Source organism: Pelecanus crispus, chromosome 5, assembly GCF_030463565.1.
Source record: "Pelecanus crispus isolate bPelCri1 chromosome 5, bPelCri1.pri, whole genome shotgun sequence".
Taxonomy (NCBI): Eukaryota; Metazoa; Chordata; class Aves; order Pelecaniformes; family Pelecanidae; genus Pelecanus; species Pelecanus crispus.
The window spans coordinates 73,946,746-73,966,344 of record NC_134647.1 but is presented as its reverse complement, the minus strand read 5'-3'; the positions used below and the strand labels follow the sequence as shown (position 1 = coordinate 73,966,344).

The 19,599-nt window shown below is 38.6% G+C and overlaps 1 protein-coding gene across 2 annotated transcripts in view; it reads right to left on the bottom strand.

Annotated features, from left to right (window-relative positions):
* The window catches only part of AK5 (adenylate kinase 5), a 95,235-nt gene that overhangs the window by 14,641 nt on the left and 60,995 nt on the right, over positions 1–19,599 (bottom strand). For both annotated transcript variants that reach the window (XM_075710978.1, XM_075710979.1), the window contains exons 9-11: positions 10,088–10,130; positions 8,928–8,972; positions 473–636 (exon numbers count right to left, since the gene is read on the bottom strand). In XM_075710978.1, coding sequence (XP_075567093.1) covers positions 473–636; positions 8,928–8,972; positions 10,088–10,130 — 252 coding nt within the window. The remainder of the gene's footprint in view (positions 1–472; positions 637–8,927; positions 8,973–10,087; positions 10,131–19,599) is intronic.

The following is a 19,599-nucleotide window of genomic DNA, read 5'->3' as shown; positions in this document are numbered from 1 at the left end:
CAGTCCCCACTAAACTGCAGTCCAGCTACTCTGGGAGGCCAGCCAGCTCTGCAGGGAACCGCTGCAGGTATTGTAAATTAGAATAGCTGCCAGAAAGACCAGCTCTGAATCTGAAATGTGAAGCGATAAAATGGACATAAAGTTTCTGTTTCCTGCACTTCTTCTTACATTTTGCAATGCATAGCACAGCATCTGTCTCACTGGATTTCATGACTAATTTGTTGCCTATGTGAGTCTGAAATGTAAAGAAATACTGGCATGAAAGGGGAAAGAAGTGCCGCAGATCTGGCAACGAGGAAACTTCTCCCTCAAGTTGCAGAATAATTTTACTTAAATGGCAGTCATCAGCTCTAGTCTCTTATTTCCACCTTTTTAGACAATCTACCTACCACTGCCTTTGTATAACCATTTAAATTTTGTTTAACCATTTAAACTTTGTTTAATTAGGACACCAAATAAAACCATCTCTTACGCCAGGCACAGGTTCACCACATTCCATGATGTCCTTGATCAATTTACTTCTCTCTGATAATGATGATAACTCATTTTGGAGAAGGTCACCAGCGGACAGGTGAGTAAATCCGTATTTCTTGGCTAACTGTTCGCACTGGCTACCTTTGCCAGAGCCAGGGCCACCTTTGTGAGGGAAAAATATCTAGAATTAGAAAAGAATAAATATCTGCCTTTTCTCAAACTACAGCAACCAAGAAAATGGGAGGAAATGGATGAGACCGCCTATTTTGCAATTTTTTTATTATGCAAAGACACTCTATCCAGTAGAACAACTCACATATTCCCTTCCGATACACTACACTGCTGACTCAAAAATGTGTACCAGAGTTGAAGGAGTCACAACAGTGTGAAGTCTCTTGCAGAAGAGAACCTGTTCCTGAAACACCATTACCACGTAAAGGAAAAATGTGAAAGAGACAGCCAGTGGGGAAGGGTATCTGACTCAGTGTATGTGCAGCTTGATAGCTGCAACGAATATCAGCAAACTAATGTTCACTGCACCCTTGCAAGGGAAATCTTTTGCCCCCATTTATGGAACGGAAAGGTACAGGCAAAGAAACGGTGAAACCTGCCTCTGTTATGGGGGATGCACGTAGGCGTACACTCTGTCAACCCTATTGCACTGCGGTAAACGTAAGAGCAAAATTTCACTGTGCTTGCGCCCTTTCCCTTTGAGCTGGAAAGCCCTGACGTGCTGGTATGTCTGCCGATAACCGCGAGCCAGGTGCTGAAGCCGCTAAGCGCTGACGAAGGCTGGGCCTTGCCGCTCCCTGCAGCTGCGGTACCGGCTTGCTCCTCACGCGTGCCGCAGGGAGGTGAAGAGCCAAGCGCTCCGCAACCACGGGCACGTGGAGGCCTTGCCGCCACCTGCTCTTCCACATCCACAACCCTACCTGGTCAGGAGCTGGAAAACCGTACCCGAACCAGGCCCTGAATCAACCAGCCAGAGGGATGAAGGCAGGCTCAGCTGACCCGGCGCTCAGGTGAGGCTGCTCAAGCGATTTTGCCACAGGCTGAAGGGAAAGTGCCTGTGGCCGGCCCCCCGCCCACCACAGCTGCAGGCTGGGTGCCCCCATCTCCCGGGGGTCTGTGGGGAGGCTGAGGGGGCTGGAGGGGAAAGGCAGCGACTCGGGTGAATGCTGCAGGTGTCCTCCTGTCAGAAATGGCTCCTCAAGCCTCCCTGCTTCCTTCCGCAGGAGCTGCTACCACCTCAAGAGTCCCAAAATTCTGCCTCTCTGGCAAGCACCCTTTTTCTGGGGCCGTCGCAGAGTCTCTGGACGCCTCCTTGTTCTGCAGGTGCTGGCATTGCCCTGTCCCACCTCCCCAATGGAGGCGGCTCCTTCTCCTCCCTGAAGGCTGACCCTGTGAAATGCCAAGCGCCTCTTCAGCCGCTCGCCGAGCGGCAGCAGCCACCCCAGCCCAGCTGGAGAGACGGGCGGTCCACGGAAATTCCTGGAAGCCGCTTCTCAGGGATCCCACTCCTGCGGCTGTGGCCTCCAGAGCTGCTGGCGGAGCGGAGGTGAGCACCCCACGAGGGCTGACCTGGGTGGGCAGGGCTGAGGGGCCATGTTGGTGCCGGTGGTGGGGGAGGCCGGGAAAGCAGATTTTCGTTGTGACAGTATCAGGATTTGGGGAGCAGCATTTGTGTAGCAGCATTTTTACAATCTTTGATGGACCTACTCAGAAGATCTGATGCAGTAGGAGGTAATTCTACCCTTGTAGGGAGACAGTGCTCGAAAATCAAAAGAAGAGGCAAGGCCATAACAAAAAAAAAAACAACAAACAAAACAAAACCAAAATCTTTCAATACAGTTTTTAAGCAGGTGACTTGTGTATTTATCAACTGTTGGGACTTGCAAGTATGACTACACAGCTCTAGTATGTGGACTTAAGATGCTAGAAAATACCTGATTTTCCTTTTTGGTTATATTTCCACAAATAAATATAGGAATAATGTGTTCACAATAGGGTGAATTTGGCACCATCTCTTCCTGACTTGAACTTTTTTCTAACTTTTTCATTTAATTTAAGAAATAACTGCTCCAAGCATATAATTTTCAGAGAAGTTACAGTACTGTAGCTTAGAATAAAAATTGGGTCGTAAGGCAGTAGCATCAGAGGAATGGTTTTGTCTGCTGTAACCTGGAGTCTTTTACTTCAGCTTCACAAAGACAATTATCAGCGCATGGTGTGAGAATTACACTTGTGCTACAATTTTAGCTAGAAATATCTTTGTCGCAGTCTCATTTTCTTTCCAATGTGGGTTGCATGTTATTTTTCTATTGCTTTAATGAGAAGAAAATTATGCTTTCGTGAAAGCACCAATTGAAAGAAAACAAGGAATAAATAAGAGCGGCTACAGAGAAATAGATTCAGAGAAATTACAGGCAAATTATCTGTAATGAGACTGTTAAATATCTGTAGTGGCAATTAATTTTATTTCTGGTCTGTTTTGGTTTTTTAGATTAGTAAGTTTGTGTGTGCATATTCTTGTTTACACATTCTGTCTCCTGGCCTTGAATACACTAGTAGTGCAGTAATTTAATCCTATTTATTTGGTGTATATAGACAGCATTAGAAAAAAATCGGCTATAAAGATTACTTTATTCTGTTTCTTATATAACTGTTTCTCTTCTGGATGTAGAGCGAAACCAGAAATTTCATAATGTCCCTTCATATACTAAATAAACTAGAACTCTTTTTAGAAATAACAATGCAAGGGTAACTTTTGGTTGTTTAGCTAGCAGGTAAATGTTCAGAAAAGCTGATGTGTTTCTGTAATACCTTTATCTGTTAGTATTTTAAAAGAGAACGCTGTCAGAATGACCCATTATGCAGGGCATACACCATAATGAGTATTACTGTGCCTCCAAAACATTAATTAAAAGTGACCATGTTTATTTTTTATAGAAGAGTTCCAACAAAGCTGAGATTAGAATGCTGAACTCTTTGAAGAGGAAAAGACATAATTAAATAACAGTTATGTGCTGAAAATGGTAATTTTTATGGCCACTGCTATTATTTAGTATCACTTGATGAGTAGCAAAGCATCCTACTGCTTGACAAATGTATATGACCCACTTTACAAAGTCTTGTGTTTTCTTATCAATGAATGAGACCGCAGTTCTTGCTTGTCCTTATCTGAGAAGAGGCTGAATGTCCCCAGGAAATTCAGCATTGAGGGCGGAACACGTACTCAGCATCTACACCAGTATTAATTTACATCAGTATTAATTTACATGCCTAAAGTTCAAATATTAGTTAATGTCTTGTCTCCCTCTGAAGGCCAGTATTTAATGGGACTGAAAAAGAGCTATTTAGGTGGGAAAGAATGTGAAAGTGCATTTCCTTGCTCATGAGCTACTTCCTTCCGACTCAGGGTACATACTCATACGACTGCTACATAAGCAGCTTTAACAGCAAATTAACCCTGCAGTCATGAGGCTTCTTATCAATTTGTAGTGTTGTAAAATTTGTATTTTGCTCTTTTTAGAGGGTCTCTTTATTAAATCTATGCATCTTCCTAAAAAATGAGAGGAAATATAATAATTTAATTGAAGAAAGCTTATAAGGAACAACAGCTGCATATTAAATAGAACAAAAACTAGCACAAAGATATTTTCAGTTAAGAAGGCTTCACTGCAACTTGTTATGCTGTTTTTCAAACAGAAAAAAACTCAAGACATTGAAAAAGGTTGTGAAGTTTTCCCAACGGCTCAATTATTAGGAGGAGGAAAATATGTCCCCACTTTTGTTGTGAAGCCATAAGATTCTTTGTGAATGCTCTCATTTTTTCTGTATGCTGTCATCTTTTACTCTACCTATGTATTTTTTGAAAAAAAAATGTGTTAGCCAGTGACAGACTGATTCACGGTAACATGACATGAAGATAGAGTTAAAGCCTAGAAAATGGCCAGAGGAATTCCGAGTATGCTGTGACCTGTAGGAGAATGTAGAAGAACTACCAGCAGTTCTTCAATGTTAAAATGCTTTTGTATTATGCTAGTATTGTAAGTGCAGTACATCTTGCTTAAAGCTCGTTCATTAACTGCACAAAAAGTAAAAAATTGCAGATTCAGAAATTAAGCACATCGTATCAGTCAGCAAAGACTGTTCTTGGAAACGGAATACTTTGTCCCTTTGTGCTTTCTGATGCAAACATTAAGCAAGTATCTGGAACCAGGGTACTAGACAGAGCATAAAAATTAAATGCAGTTCTGCATATTGCTTTTCTGTAGACAAGGCTGCATTAAAAGGTCTGTGCGCTCCCTTAGCGCAGTTTTCCCTTCCATTATGTTGATTCAGCTGCCTGTGAAACTGTGTAAGGGGATCTGCTGGTAAATAACTTTCTCGCAGCACTGCTGACTTAGGTGGTCACCTTTCCCCATTTAATTACTGAATGCAGAAATCTGTCACAGAGAGCACTTCAAGGGGAGAAGAAGAGTGGTCTCAGCGGGTAGGGAGAAATGACAACTGCCCAAGCAGCACTTCTCAATGTTTAACTGCAGTCTGCCTTAGATCAGTGAAAGATCTCAGTTTAAGAAACCAAGTCTCTCACACCTGCTCTCCCTCATGCTCCAGCCCTCCCCAGATGATGAAAGACCGCAAGCCTAGGCATGTCATTCAAATGCACCGGTCTGGCCTAGAGCACATCACAAGCAGATGAATTAATGATGCCAGAGGGAGCTGGGACAGCCGCTGGCAGCGAGCAGGGACAGGAACAAGCAGTGTGAGCAGTTCATGAACCGGCTTTGCTGCCAGAAGTATTAATAAAGCAGAAGTGTCATACAGACAGCCTGCGATGTCTCTATTTTAAACTTGCCAGATTTTATGAGTTCATCATATACCAAAATACTATGAATATTTACATAAAATGCCAGCAGCAGGATTTACAAGAGAGTCCCACCATTCATTTTAAAAGTTTCAATTTCTAGACCTTATTTTCATAATGTTAAGAATGATAAAATCATACATTGTTCATTGTGGTTAAGATTTTACTTTTCATGTTGCTCTGATGAAAAAGGTTTGGTTGGTTGGTGGGGGTTTTTTTTAGTGACTGGCAATAATTATATAAGTTTTGAATATTAGAGCATCCCCCAAATTTATCTTTGCATTTTTTATTTTTCTCTTGAATTTTACTTTACAGGCCAAATTTAACTTGGTTTTGCCTCTTTTATTACCCTGTTCTTATCTCCCATATTTTTGACTTGCTGGTTCTATGTCTCTGCTTTGGTGTCTGGATAAAACATTGAAATTGTTCCTTAATTAATCCAAGTTGACTGCCGTTCCAATTAATTCCTACGTTAGCGCTAATGTAAATCTTTGCTAATTAGATTTTTTTTTTCTTTCCCTTTTTGGACAATTTTAAAGGGAAATTAGTGGGGCAATTAGTATTGTCTGCTTTTTTCTCTTTGTCTTACAAACAGTATTTCAATCTGTCAGCTATGGCAGATGGTGTGTTTATTTCAATTAGTTTGTAAACCACTTCAGATGCACATCTTTAGAACTTTAGTTTTAAAACATCTTTATAAGCATCTTATTATTTCCTCACGAATAAATCTATGTAATGAGTAAACATTCCTAATGACACCTGAGACCAAGACAGTTTTTCCCATTCAAGTATCACTAGCAGCATGCTCCAACGCATTTTGTCTGCCTTCTTTCTAGTCAAGGTAGCATGGGCTGAACATCTCTAGAGCTGTCCACTGCAATGGAGTACTCAGCCACTGAGAATTTGTGGTGCCTTTTTTCTTCTTCTTTTTCCACCCCCACCCCCCAACCTTGACAGTTTTGTTCTGTTCCTGTGAGGCTTCTTCAAAGTCTTCTTTTGTTGTTGTACAATCCACAGTGATCAGACTTCCACTCTTGACTGATGTGTAAGACAACTTTACTGCCTAGGCAAATGGTATGCATTTTGCTAGTGTATATAACGTTAAACCTGGAGTGCATGTGGGTCAACAAGTGATTCGGGCAGATTTACCTGAAAAGGCCATAACTAAAATAGGCTTGTGGCCACTTCAACCTAGCACCAGCAAGAAATCTGTCTCTGGGAAATACCATTTGTCTTCACTACCCAGATGGAGTAAAAGCAAGATTTTTGCAGCCAAATAAGCAATCGTGAAGATCACATGTTGGTCACGGAAAAAAAAAAAAAAAAAAATCTAGAAAAAGATATACCCCCACTCTTCACATCAGACTCCTAGAAGCTTTTTCAGGGGTGGGAGGTTGGGGGTTGGGGAAGGGGATATTTTGGGAAAAAGTATAAATCATTCTACATAACTTGTTGACAAGTAACCCATGTTTGGACTTAGTCAAACTTCTCATTATAACATTTTCAACAAAGAAAAGTTAGACTTTTTGATGAAGCAGAATTTTCCTCTGTACCTAGAAAGCATTTACTGGAAAGTTTGAGATGGATTTAAGAGCAGGAATAAATAGGGAAAAGGCGTGTTTTCACTTTTAAACTGGAAGATGGCTAGTAGATGGCCTATAAAAAATTATAAATGAAAACTAAAAAACACTCTTTGAAAAAGAAAAAGCAGCCCAGAGGTAAATGAAACATATGCTTTACCATCAACAATTTCAGAGGCAAAATTCCTTGAGCATCTTCACTATTTTAAAAATCTGTGTTTGTACAAACCCAAACATAATTTTCCAATGAGAGATGTGAGGCAGAGAGAATGAAAATTTGTCACTGTAGCAAACAGCAGGAAGATGTACTTCAGTAAGCATGGAATTACAGTTTGCTTAAAGACTGAAAATTAAGTGTTGTGCATCTTTCCCTTAAGAAAAGTCTCCAAGGAACTTTTCAGTAACCTAATTTTACTTTTTCAAACACATAGTATCCACCATAGGTTTCCAATAAATTCAGTCAACTCATATTTGCTATAAGATAGGGTGAGATAAAAGTACAACACATAAACACGCCATCTTTTCACAAAATCCTTTAGGTTGGAAAGAACCTTTTGGGATCATCTAGTCCAACACCTCTGTTACACCAGGGTCAGCCGTTCAGGACCCTACAGGCTCTCTGGGCAACCTGTTCTAGTGTTCGACCACCCTCACAATAAAAATGTGTTTTCTTGTGTTCAGATAGAATTTAATGTATTTTAAGCTGTCCCCATTTTCTCTCATCCTGTCACTGGGCAACACTGAGAAGATTCTGGCTCCCTCATCTTCATTCCCTCCCATCAGGTATTTATACACATCGATAAAATCCCCTGGAGCCTTCTCTTCTCCAGGCTGAAGAATCCCAGCTCTCTCAGCCTCTCATCATACGAAAGATGCTCCTGTCACTCAAACATCTTTGTGGTCCTGCACCAGACTCGCTCCAGTAAGTCATTATCCTTCTTGTACTTGGGGAGCCCAGAACTGGACACAGTACTCGAGATGCAGCCTGGCCAGTGCTGAATAGGGAGGATCACCTCACTCAACCGCTGGTATTGGAATGTTTTTTGATGCCTCCTGAATTCTGGATGAAACTTCCATTCATTTATGACTAATTTTTTTTTTTTTCCCCTTAGGAAAAAAATGCGCAAAGTGACTTGCTCTTATGTAAAATTACCCATGTTTGGGCATCTGTCCTTAGGCCCTTGGAAATGTGTTGTTCCTGCTCTGTATTGTAAAGCAGTTCTGAAAAATTCTGCCTGAGACAAAAGCAATTATTCTTTCTAAGTAACTAGTACCAAGCTTTAAGCTGAAACTTCTAAATCTTCTGGTTATAATTTGTTTTAAAAGGCTGTTCGAAGTTTATGCTAATTACATTAGTCATATTTATATAATAATGGGCATTAACATGGTGCTTTTCCTCTGTGGACTTCCAGAAAACAAATATAAAGTAAACCTTGAACCTGGAAAGCCTCAGTGCATGCTGACTGGCACGCACAGTGCATCGTGCACTAGCATGTATCATGCATGGTGACTAGCCCGTTGACCTTTTAACAGCATGTTGAGCACATGCAGAATTGAAACCTGTATTTACAAAAGTTGTTTCACAAATGAAGAGGTGAAGACACATGATTTTTTTTCACCTAAACCTTAAAATTCTGAGTTATAAATCCAATCTAGTAATGTTTTAACTAATGCTGGTTGGGGCAACTTTGCTGTGGGAGATCACACAGCACTACCATAACTGCACAGTAACTAAGGTCATTTTGAGTATGTTTGAGTATGTTCACACTTAAGCATACCTCCTGCACTGAGCTTTACGTAACTGTTGTTAGCATGGTCAGACTCAGGTTAATAACATGATACTAAATCCTAACTCCCTTTCAAAAGACTAAACCGCCATTGTAGTGCAAATACTCTTAACCAAACTGTTCTGCTAAACTTTAAAAGAAATCATATACTTATAATCAAAACTAAATAACATGGGGATTTTCAAATGTAGCAGTTAAATTAGGAATCCTACTTACCGACTACAAAAATTATGTTTGATTTCCTCAGATCTTCTGAAAAGTCTAAAATGAAAATAAAAATTCTTTAGTTGGCAAGAGCTACTGGTTTTAATCTAATCTACCTTCCACACTGAATTGTGTAATACTCATGCAAGGTGATCTGATTTTACTAGATTTATTTTCTGCTGTAATGCTCTGTATTCCAAAAGGAGCTATTGTCCACAAGGCTATTTATCTCCCAGTTTCATAGTTCTCATTGCAGATATGATAAAAATATTCTACCTGAAAATTAGACCTTGCACATACCCATCAGTCCTTTAAAAAGGAGAAAGAAAAAAGAAAGAAAAAGAGAAGCAGATGCATCTTGATGTAATAACATGCCTCCTGAGCAACTGCATTTTTTCTCTGAATATATTATTACATTATAATTGCTATAGAAGTTTGTCCACATCCCATTCCAATTTTATATTTGGTGCACTACATCTGAGATCTAGTCTTAAATTCCCCTGAGCATCAAATTGAGCCAAATAATAATCCCCTTAAATGAAACCCAGGTATTGTTCCCATTTTAGCACCAAAACTGCTGTATGTACTACGGTTTTGCCTTCTACTGAAATCTGATTTTTTTTAAAAAAGCAGTTCCTTCTAGTCTGAGTCCCAGTCATTGGCCTGATTATACCAGTACAGAAGGTGATATTGCACCATCTGAGCCTGCTGGACTTTTATTATATCTCGACTTAATCACTTACAAAACACATTCATTTACCACATACAATTTTGGTTTTTATTATGTGGCGCGTACATTTCTTATTACATAATATCGTTAGCCATAAAAGATTTTGATTAATCCTTTCATTCCTCTTAGACTCTTAGCAGCTCATACATTCCAATAAGCTTTCCCTAACTGCTAATTTCTGAAAACACCTATGAGATCTGATGCTGCTTAACAGTAATATTTTCTAATAATTTTGTATCCACTGGCCTAAAGAGTGTAGAAATGTCTTTTACAAGCTTTAATTTGCATTCAAAGAGAATTCACGTGATAAAATCCTTTGAGACATAACTTTCACAATATAAATAACCTGAATTCACTTTACCTTCTAAGTAACTATTTAAATACAAGGGGAAACCAAAGGTTTCAAAATTAAATGGCAAATGATACCGAAAAAGAAACTCACCTCCTGTGCTCTCATAACCAGAAAAACTTGACTGATCCTCCTCCTGTTAATTGAGCAATTGATAAATTGAAATGGATATTCTGCGTAGTTTGCATTTCTTCTCATATCTGCTTATAGGTATACCTTAATATCTTCTCCATATTCTAACCTCTCAGTTTTAATCTATGTTGAGATATGGTTAACAATGTCACAGAAGTGCTACTATACTGTTTCAGTTGGTAGAACATGAACATGGAGAACCCAAGACAACTTGAGATGATTAACTGGCCCATATCAATTTTGTGAGGAACAGCTTTTTCAGTGTCCAGCTGCGCAGTTCCAGCACAATATATAGGCAACCACTGTGCGTGCTGAACTGCTTCCGAAGTAAATATGGTATAATAAGCTGTTAGTAGTGGAAAGGCAATATTGGAGTAAATTCTAGAAATGAACTACAATATAAAGGTGAAATTAGTCTTTGGTCTAAACTTGAATGTGTTTACCCTTGGAATGCAACATAAGCTACAAGTTGTTACAGAGGATGCTGAACTACAAAGAGTGATTACACCAGGGCAATGGGGAACTTGGCGTGTTTTTTTTTCCTGATACTTGGCCAATTAGAGTGATTTTGTCATGTGCTGTATAGTACAGCCAACAAGGAATTACAAATACTGGCCAGCAAAAGTGTCAGAGTGGGAATTCTTTGCTGTTCTTATAAATTGGAATATATATGTACTGGACATAGTCTAGGCTATGTAGTGTCAATATGCTCACACCATCAGTGCTTTAATCTAGTCTATAAAATATAAATAATAGCATTGACAGTAACACGCTTGTATTAAATCATCAGTGCGTAATATCAGCATGGAATACATTACATTAATCCTCTCAAAATAGCATAGGGTTATCAAGCTGTAGTTTCTTACAGATCTGCTTCAGTATGCTGTCAGAAATAGTCATGGTTAGAAATTTGTATAGCTGCATGAATAGATGAAGTGAAACAAACACCAAGGTGAACAGAACGGGTAAACTAGTGGCCACTGTAATCTGCAAGGCTCTTGCACTACCCTTGCAGGTTTCTCCTTCTGTTCCCATTATCTGTGAAACAGAAGTACTCTTCATTAGGCTGAAGTACCATTACACTGGCTACATAAAACATTTTCATTTTGATTCACAGTAATTCTTGGCCTGTTACACTGCAGTAGCAGAACTGCCATCCTAAAAAAAAAAAGAGCGGGGCAAAATTAAAAAAACAATTGGATCCACTAAGGTTACAGGAGAGTATTTCAGGGAAAAAAAAAAACCCAAACATTTTCAAATAAGAGATTAATCTCTTTCCTACAATTCAAGTGACAATATTAACCTTACATGCTTTTTCTCTGATGTAATAATACAATAAAACATTTGACCCTGCAAAGGATATATTCCATATAAAAGGCCTGGTTTTAGATTCAGCTTCTTATCATGCCTTTGAAGGTTTATAGATCAAAATAATTTTACGCACAAAGTTTAGAGTAAAGTTTCTTTAAAATCAATATCACAGTTGCAAGTTTACGATCAAATGGAAGAGTCATTACTTCTTTCAAGTACTGCTTTGCTCTCCCCTACAATTGCAGAATGAAACTGCCTCCCTAATGCTGGTGGGCTGCTCAGAGCAGCAGGTGATAATAAAGGTCAGTTTAAATCAGGAACAGCTCTCATTTTGTAGAGCTGAAATAGCTTATTTAGCTTCAGTTTTGTCTCTAGTTCTTACATATCAGCTGCTTTTATTTGACCAACTATATCTGCTTCAATATAACAACAGATAAACTAACCAACAAGCCATGTTCACATAAGGAACAAATGCTATGAAAAGCCATTAAAGCGAATTGTAACTACAACTCAAAAGCAGGTAAACAGGAAGTGTGACATTGATCAGAACCCAGAACATCAAAATAATTCTGTTTACATCTGTAACTGCTCACTTTTCAGGTGCAGAAATACTGTTTTCAGAATAATTGCTGGGTTTTTTCAGAGGGCATCTGTTCCATGATTCTATAAGACAACTCAGCACACGGCTTGATGTGAGTAGGACCACCACTCCTGCTGAACTTCCATGACAAAATAATCTTCCCCATATTTCAGGGAATAAGTTACTCCATAAAAACATTTTTTCAGACAGAACTGAACAGCACCCAGATGGGGTGGAAAGAGGTCCTGAAAGCCTGGTCTCTAGGGGAGCTGTAAGAAAAGTCAGGAGGAACAAATCAGAACAGTTGGGCTACAATTAATTTGGTTTTGATGGCAACGTATTCCTACACAGTTTTCACTGTTCTGACTTAAACTCAACTTAGACCCATTTCCCTTCACCCTTTCCTCCCAATCTCCTCAAAAGTACGACCAGTTTTTCTGCTGATCTGGGTGAGGAGCTAGATTTGCTGTTTGGCTTGCAGTCCCTTGTAGAGAGTGACAGAGACTGGCATCCTGGTTAATGCCAGTCCCCTCATATTTACATTTGACAATACCTATTTCTAATTGTGTCTTTCTAGTAAGTAGGTCTCTAAACTGTGAATGGCTTAACCTATATCGGCCTGAAAGAATTGTTCTGCCTGGTTAACAAAGTGCTTTGTAAAATAACTGTTGGATTTAGCAAGTGATCACAGGGGGAAAAGTCCCACCAATTGCTAGATTGCTAATAGTATTTTACACCATATTGCCATCAGGAATACAGTAATTTAGCAGAACAGTCTCTGTATTCTCGGTGTAGCTGTTTCCATTTAGTTAAAAGCAAGGTGAGAAAGATAATAATCTTACATGTAATGAGGTCTGAAGAAAGGTGGGTAGTCTGTAATTTCAGATGCCTTTAGAGCCAGGTTATATCTACAAATATTATCTGAAAACATCTCAATTAGTGGGGCATAGCTGACCACGTAACTGCTTAAACAGTAACAATGGTACACTAGATTCTCTTCTAAATAGAGAAGTTTGCTACCTGTAAAGAATCTCGTATCTGACACTTGCCTTTAGAGTTGGAAAATGTAGGCTTCTGACTGTATTCTGACTTCTTGACATTTAGCTCATTATTAGTAAATATCTGACTAGTAGTAGGTACTTCATAGGTTAATGAGTTTAAGTTACTGCCTGTCATTGCTAGGTTGTGAAGTAATTTCCATAATAAATACCATAATAAAACAAACTGACAGTAAGTCACAGCATATAATAAGGAAATGATACAGAATTCTTCAGATCTTTGAGTTTTGCTACTAATGAATTAGGACTCAAGTCATATCACTTTAAAGAAAGCAATAAAACACTTTTTTTTTTCTTTTTTCTAATGATGGGGCATTTTCTTCATTAGGATTTAACAACTGTTGTGAATGTTTGTTACTTGATGAAATGAGAAAGCTTTTCTGTTACCCATTAATAACCTCTGCTCCAGTCCTTCGGGCTTTTTTGGGGTGGGGTTTTTTTTTTGGCAACATGGAAAAGAAGAAAGTTCTCTCTTATCATCTTGTTGCTTGAATGCTTCATGAAAATAGTGGTGAAAAGTGTGTGATACATTTTATTCAGACTTCTAACAGATATAACGAGCTCTTTCTACAAGTTTACTGAAGAGGACAAATAATCACAGATTAAGAAGAAAAGAGGCAGTACAGTGAGATGGAATTTAAAGTACAGCATGATTGTTGCCTAAAATTATGCTCCATTTTCAAGATTGAATTTGAGAATGTAAATATTCAAAGGAACATGTCAGGCACAAATTATTTAAACAAATAAAAACTACCTGTTTCCCTGCCTAAAAATATTTGTTGAGAATTGAACTTAATGTGCAAGCAAAAAAAAAAAAAAAAGGCAGCATAGACAAACATAACTTTAATACAGAATGACATAATGTATACAGTAGAAAGTACAGGCAAGAACTGACTATGTAGATTTATCCTGGCACTCTCATCAGCATCCCTTTGATGGGAATGCAGGTATAGAACCATCAATTTCTCAGCACAGTGTAGTTGTACAATTCTCCCTTTGCCATTGTTAGGTATGCAAAGCACTTGTACTCCTGTAGCATTTTATTTCTTCAAAGAACACCACAGTTCCAAATAAGTCTTCCCTGTACTTCCTTTGGGAACAGAGGTAAGGGCATTACTTCCATTTTAGCACAGATATTAGGTGACTTGTTGATGTAAACACAGTTACACATGGAAGCAGAACTAGGTTTAGGACTTTTTTTAAGGACTTTTTTTTTTTTCCCCACTTTCAGCTCTCTAGCCTGTAGTATATTTACTTTGAATTCTTAGTCCTTAACAAAGTCATATTAAATGAAATCTCAAATGTTTGCAGATGATGCTTCTACATCTAGTACCCTTAAAATCAACTTTAGCTCTCAATTAAATAAACTTGCTCACTGATTAAGAATAGTTTAGGGAATCAGAAAGCAGTATGAGATGTCTGTTGAGCACTGTCTGCATATACGATTTGTCTGCTTCAGCACAGTCCAGCCTGTCACAATCTGTGTGGTTTGAGTTGCACATGTGTTTGCAACTGGATTTAACAGGCATATACCTACCTAATCACAGAGGATGGTCTTTCAGATTAGATGTATGCAGCCTCTGTTTATACAAATGTAGTTATCACTGAGTGGTGTCCTTACATACATTGCAAAACATAAAGACCCTGAGCAAGCCTTAGCTAGGCAAAGTTAAGCATCGGAAGAAATTTGGGCTAGTCAGAGCTCAGCTGTGGAATTTGTCTTTTAAATTCCTGTTTTCTTCCTGTAAGAGTGAATGTTTGATTTTTATGAGATATGCTGGGTTAGCTGCAGGTTTTATGTATGGGCAATGGTCCCTGGGAATGGATTTCATGAGTCATACAGTTGCTTGCCATTAGATCTGATTTATGATTCAAATCACTTTTTGAGGCTGAGCTGCTTTCTGCAAGCTGAGTGGTAAAGTATGCCTCTGGAAAGCAGGGGTGGCTGTGCTCTTGACCTCCTCTGTCCAGAACTAATGAGTATGTGTAAATAAGATACGAAACAGTATGAATACATCCAGACTTCAAGGCTTTTCTCTCCCCTAAAGGCATATCTTCTTATATAGTTCATAACTGCCCAGCAGAGTGGAGTTATTTGTGTCAAAAAGGACTAGTAGTAATTAAGATGAGAGAACAGTGCTAATGTTATTTGAGGTGGTTTTTGTTTGTTTCGAGTGCATACAACTAGAAAGTGCAAAAAAAATTCAGTGTTTGTAATAGCATCTACAAAATCCTGTCAGATTATTAGATCACTATGATTCCCTTTTGGGTTTCTAGCAAAGACAAGAATCTCTATGCCATTATCCTTTTAAAAGAAACCTTATTATCAGCTCTGAAAATAAAACAAATTTATACCTACGCAGAGGTAGAGAGTAACTCATTTTTAACACCTGTAAACCACAATCAAGTCATTTGGCTTTTAAAGGTATGCAAGATTTTTTCAGATTTTTCGTTCTTGTTCTTTGATAGCATAAAGAAGAGGACCTATCAGTAATTTAGAGGGGAAAAATCAAAATCTGTTTGCTATAGTGTGTGTGGGTTGGGTTTTTGTTAACTTCTGTAGGGTTTTCTAGTGACAATAAATACATGTGATTGTTAAGCATGAAAATGAAAGCAAAATTTATTTAGGTTCATATTGATTGCCAGACCCTAGAAAACTGGAAAAAAATTCAAAGAAATTAACTTTTAAGGGCAAACTTACCAACCAAGGTATGCAATAAGAACACCCTTCCCAGCACGGTAGCAGCATTTTGCATGATCAGAGCAGCATAGGTGTTCTGGTAAACCAAACACTTCATCTGCAATTTTTGTATTGGGTTTAAAACGCTGAACTAGAGGGGACAGCATTATATCTAACTTGAAGAAGAACTGGGGCTTGATTTTTAAATATCTTTGTGTTTTGAAGACACTTGAGACACTCAACACCCATATTATCTGCGCATAGTTATTATCTGCCGCTTGTTTTAAAATACTTTTGTCACATACAGTATTCATTTACTTTTCAGTAGATCTATTATTTATAGAAAGCTCCCAGTGCCTACAAAATTCTTCCCAGAAGTTATCACTATTTTTCCTTTAGCATTCTTCTTTTCTGTAAATATCCCTCCCTCCTTAAATGATTCTTCTTTATGTGCAGTATTTATGCTGCTTGGTATAAATCCTTCCAGGGGCTTTTCTGTTACATCAAGCCACTGCAGCAGAGAAGTGCAGCAGGGGACCTTCCAGTGCATTTGAACTGCAAACTCAGCGCTGCTTAGCTCCTTTTCTTAGACAGCGAAGGACAATGCTAATGAATGGATCCCTCAAATCATACACCGTTGGCATTATACGCAGAGTCTCTCTGCCCTGAACTGTTACATTGCCTTCTGAGGCCTGGAATTCAGTGGTCTGTGGGGTGTTTTTGTTTGGTGTTTTGGTTTGGTTTTTTGTTCTTTTTTTTTTAACTTTAGATGAAAAAGGCTTTTCTGCAGGCCAGTCTCAGTTAAATTTCAAAAAAAAGAAAAAGATAAGATAAGATTCAGTTGTGGTGGAACTCGGTAATTGCTTCTCTCAGAAGAGAACTGAAAGTTCAAGGCGTTACTTTCCACAGACAACCTACAAAATGTTATGCTTCTGCTTCCATGCATCACCATGGCACCACTCACTTATTGTGTTAACATGAGCTCCATTTTTTAATGAAAATCAAACTCAATGACAGGTGCAGTAACCTGTAAGTAGTAACCTATCATTAACTTTAAAGATTTGTTACAGGAATTCAAACTGTCTTTAGGAATAGAAACAGCAAATGAGTTAAGGGCAGAATGTAACTTTCACTTGTAATCTGAAATTTCTAAGGACATTTAATTTTCTTTAAGATATATGCATTCTTTTATTTCATTCTTTAAGATGAAAGTATTTGTCCTCTATTATATACGTCTACAATGGGCAGTATGCTCAAAAATGTCTTTTCTATTGCTTGCTCCCCTTCAATCTCTTTCTAGCCCAAACCCAGTGTCACACATTACACAACTCACGCAAGATTCTGTAATGTGTTTGATATAAAGCTCTGTTCTTTACCTTACCAGTCATAATTTAGCACTGCCAGTGAAAAAAGAGGTTGTTGAGTTTCAGGATGGCACTACAAAAATGAGTAGATGCCTTTCCCTTGTGTGGGAGATGATCAGGTCTTGAGACAGTGAGTAAGAGCTGCTGGCACTGCTATGCCCTGATCACATTAGCCATTTACAAAAACACACAGGCACAGATACATAAGTCACAGACACATAACACACAGAATTGCAGCAGACAGAAAGAGGGAAGACATGTAGACCCAGGAAATGTAGCTAATGAGAACAGACCTTTTAAAATATGGAAGTAGAGCATTGTCTGAAAGATCTTGGCACAGAGAAGGACAAGAATAGGGTGTTGTAAAATAAGACCAGCGTGTGGCCTCAGATCCTATCATTTGCTGCTATTAAGATAAAAGTTGACAGCTGTGTTCAAATTTTACCTCTCAAAGACCTTCTCTGCTTAACATTTGACCAAGCATATTCTAGGTTTACTAAAACACCTATTTATGTTTTATTAGGTAGTTTGATAACTTTCAATAAGGAACTTTTACAGTATTTATAAAGAACTTCTCTGTTAAGAAGGAATTTAACGATGGGAAGAAACAGTTCACTGATCTGAGATGCACAACTGTAAAAGAATTCTAAAACTAGGACACTTCTCACTCCTTATGACTGGTATTTAAGCCCAAATTGACTACAGTTGACTGCACAATCATGGGATATATAAAAACTAAAAAGACACCAAATAGGAAACATAAGGCTTCCTGAAAATACATAGAGGATTTTTTTTTTTAAAGTGTTTCCACTGTACCCAGAGAAGCCACTCTGCTGCTTCAATACAATACAAAACTGCTCTTTAAATAACTTATTTGTATCCCATATAGTAAAATAGCATCCTTGCAATCACTGCAGTTTAGTATGTAAATGTAAAAATCTACAGTATGTACTTTGACAGTGATTAAGAAGTAGTAATGTTTTATAAAAACCTGGGGGGGGTTCAATGCTTTAAAATACAGGAATTGTTGCTACAAATATTTTGAAGGGTGGGCTTTGGTAGCTGTCTTTAGGGATGCTGGTCTATGTGAACAGAACCTGTCCACAGCCCTGAGTAAGGTGTTTAAATCTAAGAGGCCAGGGGGGCAGATTTAAAATACACCTTTGCATTTCATTGTCAGCTTTAGATGCAACATGAAATGTTCTGATGTGGATCCTGTTTACATCAACTATGTGGGATCTCCAAGAATTATGCAGGTTCTCTGGGTTATAAAGGTGGACATGTAAAATGCAGAACTCATAAATTTAGTTGTAAAGTTGTATTTTGTGCATGAAAGGATAAGGCCTCAGTTTGCCAGTGGAGGGGCAAGCTTGGTGTGAGGAAAAGAGGTACACCATCCTAGTGCGATTGCCTAGAAAAATGAGGGCGAGATACTGTAAATTGTGATGCTTTTTTCTACAGATGCCTTCCACAAGCCACAGAGAAGAGCTTCCTAAGTTACTGCAAAAGTATTCAGTGGAGCATAAATGCAGCAGATCTTGAACAATGATGCTGTCACTGTTGTTTAAACCTCCGGTAACTCGCATGAGCTCACCATCCTTGTGAGCGAGTCCTTGTGCCCTGTACTGCCCACCAGAGCTGCAGGCAGCAACTTCTGGTTCAAAGTCAGAAAAAGAAATGGGGATGCAAAGACTTCAGCTAACCTTGGCAGTTCAGTACCCCCTAATGTATGTATCATCAGAAAGTAAATCCAAATAACGTCTGTGAAAGGAGGAGAAAACAACTGTTTCTGGCATTTCAAAGAAAAAATGCAGATGGAGTCTACGGCAATTTTCCTTGCCCATTTTGCCATGGTTTGCATGGGGGAAAATACAGCAGTAGGCTTTCTTTCACGTGCCTTTACGACAGCATACAATGGTGATTTTTGAAAGAGAAAAATAATTCTTCAAGCTTACAAAATGATATAGAAGCACCAGCATACACTTGGTTTGAGCTTATTAAGGGAGTACTTTGTAACAGGCAAACCACAGTACTTTGTTTCTAGAACTAAGCATTTAATAGGATAGTTTCCATGGCAACTTGAACTGAACAGATTGTTCATTGACTTCAGTACATTTCTATTAAACATCTTTTCTTTGTAGTTAGGCCTGCCTCTCCAGCTCTTTCATCTCTTTGGATGCTTATGCATTATCTTTTTTTGCAGATATTCTTAAACTAGATTGGACTCCACCTTTCTGTGCTCTTTAACAAAAACAAATGCTGAGAGAACAGAGTTTCACAATCATTCTCTGAGTTTCCTAGAGTCCATTTTCTTTTCTATCGTGTACTCCTCTTTTAATCAGTTTCCCTGTAGAATCACAATCCGTAATTCAAATTGATACTGCTGCCTACCAGCAAAAGAGAAATGGACACCGTAGAAATGTTCAGCATTAAAAGCCCAAATGGCTTCTGGCTACTCTTGGTCATTTTACTAAGACCTG